The 3,120-nt window shown below is 40.5% G+C and overlaps 1 protein-coding gene across 1 annotated transcript in view; it reads right to left on the reverse strand.

Moving 5' to 3' along the window:
• Positions 1–301: 301 nt before the first annotated feature.
• Positions 302–3,120, reverse strand: part of LOC131883488 (long-chain-fatty-acid--CoA ligase ACSBG1-like) — a gene marked incomplete at its 3' end in the record, with an annotated part of 5,625 nt that continues 2,806 nt past the window's right edge. Inside the window, 5 exon segments of the mRNA XM_059230971.1 lie at positions 302–354; positions 1,116–1,432; positions 1,513–1,662; positions 1,899–2,394; positions 2,453–2,734. Coding sequence (XP_059086954.1) covers positions 302–354; positions 1,116–1,432; positions 1,513–1,662; positions 1,899–2,394; positions 2,453–2,734 — 1,298 coding nt within the window.

The raw sequence follows: 3,120 nt of genomic DNA on the forward strand, positions 1-3,120 counted from the left end.
CAGCAATGATGTGGGCCAAAGGCGCCTTACGAGCACCCTTGCCCTTTGAACGTTGAACGGGATGACACTTCAATAATGGCGGATCGGTTCAACAGTCCGAGTTTTTTAAGGGTCGTTTTGAGACTGTCTCAAAGATCAAACCCAGAAACGATTCATCGCTTTATCAAGTCAAGGGCTTGTGAAATGACCAAAGTCCAGAAAAAATATGATTTGGAACTTGAGCAGAGTCGGACATTATAGTTTTGTCCACCCCCGACATGATAAACAAGTTTTCAATGAAATGACAAATTCAATGTTGGGCAAAATGGTCCACTTTTGAACTTTGGTAGCATTTGATACGGCATCTGTATTCACCTGAAAAAATGAACCAACATTTCTGGAATATATAGTTGTGCATTTGACCACGTCTTCTCTTCTCATTCGAATATCTTTTATTCTTGTTTTGATCTTTAACCTTCGCGATTTTTATCCCATTTTTTGTCTGGCTTTGAAATGAGATATGGCAAAAGAAAGGGACGAAGCATGAAGAATTGGGAACGCCTGTTGCTTAGAACAATATGAAACATGCCAGAAGCCTTTTTAGACAATACGCAAGTCAAAGTGCTAAAACATAACACCTGTACTTTTTAACCAACACAATTGGCATCCCCAAGTTTAATTTAACTTTAACGTATTGTTAGATGAGCAAGAAGTGCGCTTGAACCACATTTTATCGCACCCCCGTTTTGGTCGTAAATGTGTCATAAAAACATTAGTTAATTTGAGGCCCAAATTTGTCTTCAGTCTTGTTCAACGCAAGACTTTCTGAATTGTTGATATTTTTAACCTTTTGATCAACTTTAGAACATGAATATGTGTCTCTGAAATTTGATGTCATAGTCCAATAAGTGAACGAACTTTGTATATAGGATTGCAACGTCTTTACAAGGTACGAGTAAATGACATTGATGGCATTTCGTCGATTATTTGGATGTTTTCTTGCATCTGCGTGTAAAATCCAGGAACAAAAAAAATGAGTCCAAATCGCCATTTCAACACTAAGTACAAATATATTACGAAACAAATCTTCTAGGCCTGTTGCCTGGGCGTTGATGTGAAAGTCAAAATGAACTTACCACATCCATGGCATCTTGAATGGCTCGAAATACGCTTGCATCTTTATACTTAAGGATCTCTCCAAGGGTTTTGGCTTTACTGCCCACTTTTTGGCACCATTCTACACTCACTCGGCTCAAATCGTTCGAATAGGTGATGTCCGGGTCATCCGGATCCGCAAGGGTTTTCAAGGTCAAAAAGGCTATCAGGTACTTTCGTTTGTCTCCAATCACCACCACATGAGACACGCATGGCAAAAGGCTTTTGATCTCATCTTCTATGGGTGATGGGGCCACGTTCTCGCCACCCGCCGTGATGATAATATCTTTGATGCGACCTTTATGTACGTGATATAAACAGATCGATCATGCTATCTTATCTATTTATGCATCTACTTAGGAACACAAACCGACTCACCAGACATGTACAAGAACCCAGACATGTCTTGATAAGCAATGTCGCCAGTTCGAATGAATCCTTCTTCAGTTAGAATCTCCTTGGTTTTCTCGGGCTGATTTAGATACCCCATCATCACATTGCGTCCCCAAATGCAAATCTCCCCGTGACCTGAAAAAAAATCAAAATGCCTCGTTTTTATAGACTCTTCATTGATTGCTTTTCGTCAATTTTTTTCAACAATGGTACGAAAATAGTATACAGGTGCAATTACAGTGTGACTTGAAAATTTTGGACCTTTAAAAATATTTCCTTTTCTTTATGTATATCAAGACAAAAAATAAAAAAAGAACCACCTCAATGTAGGCACAACGCAGATCGCATCGGTACGAGCATGTTTTCCTTACCTTGGTGATCAAGGCCTGACAGCTTGACCAAAGTTCCCGGGGCGGGTGTTCCAACGCTCCCAAAGGAGTACTCGTAATCGGTACTTAAAGAGATCATGCCCGTAGTTTCACTCATTCCATAGCAATCTAAGATGTTTACGTCCAAGCCTAAGAAGAACCGACCCACATCGTTGCCCAAAGGAGCGGCTCCGCAGATTGCGGTATGACATTGGTCCAAGCCCAAGGCAACCTTAACTTTCCGATACATAAGGCTATCACCCATGAAATAGAAAAGATCTCGACCGCCTCTCAAGTAATGACGAATCCCTGCCTCCTTAAAAAAGTGAGACAATCGCTTGCGGAATCCGGTAGATTGGTGCGTTTCTTGATCAGCAATGGCTTCCATGATTTTTTCCCAAACCCGAGGAACACCAAAGAACCGTGTCGGTTTAGCATCTCTCAGGGTGGTGAGCAAACTACCTTTTAAAGCATATTGATCACCAAAATGGACAGTGGCCTGAAATGAAAATATCTTATATAGGATAAACGTGGGTTGGGTGAGCCATGTCAATTACTTGAGCGAAAAGAGCCATCCAGACATCGAGGAGTTGAGCGGCGATGTGATTGAGAGGAAGGTAGCTGACCAAGACCTCAGCTCTCTTCTTGATTTCAAACATCGACATTAAGGTTTGAGTGGTGTAGACAATGTTGTCGTGAGAGAGCATGACGCCCTTGGGCTTGCCTGTTGTTCCGGAAGTGTAAATGAGGACTGCACATTGGTTAATAGCCATTTGACCTAAGCGGTTAAACATCTCGGAGTTGTCTTCATCTTCGCCTAGTTTCATCAAAGACGTCCACCTAGAGTGTGTATTAAAATCAGTAGTTAAGTTGATTTCTTATGTAAGGCCCAAAAGAGACTAAGAAGTGGGAATCTGTTTCTTTTTCGAAAACGATCTACCATTGAATTTTCAATGATCAGAGGCGCAATTTAAGATGAAAGGAAACAATTGAAAAAACAGAAGGTATTCGTTTTAAGTTTTAGTTCCCTAGCCTGCTTTGTATTAGCATAAGTCAATCTAACCATGTTTATAGGGGTTGAAAAGGAAAATTGCACTTGCAAGTAAGCCTACAGCTTTGTTTCAACAACAATGTTTTTAGACTTTTCCTCGACTTTCTACTTCTCTGAAAACCTTGTTAAGGTGAAAATCTTTCTATTCGCAATCTTTGGAAATTTAAAACTCGT

The sequence above is a fragment of the Tigriopus californicus genome, chromosome 7 (genome assembly GCF_007210705.1).
Source record: "Tigriopus californicus strain San Diego chromosome 7, Tcal_SD_v2.1, whole genome shotgun sequence".
Taxonomy (NCBI): Eukaryota; Metazoa; Arthropoda; class Copepoda; order Harpacticoida; family Harpacticidae; genus Tigriopus; species Tigriopus californicus.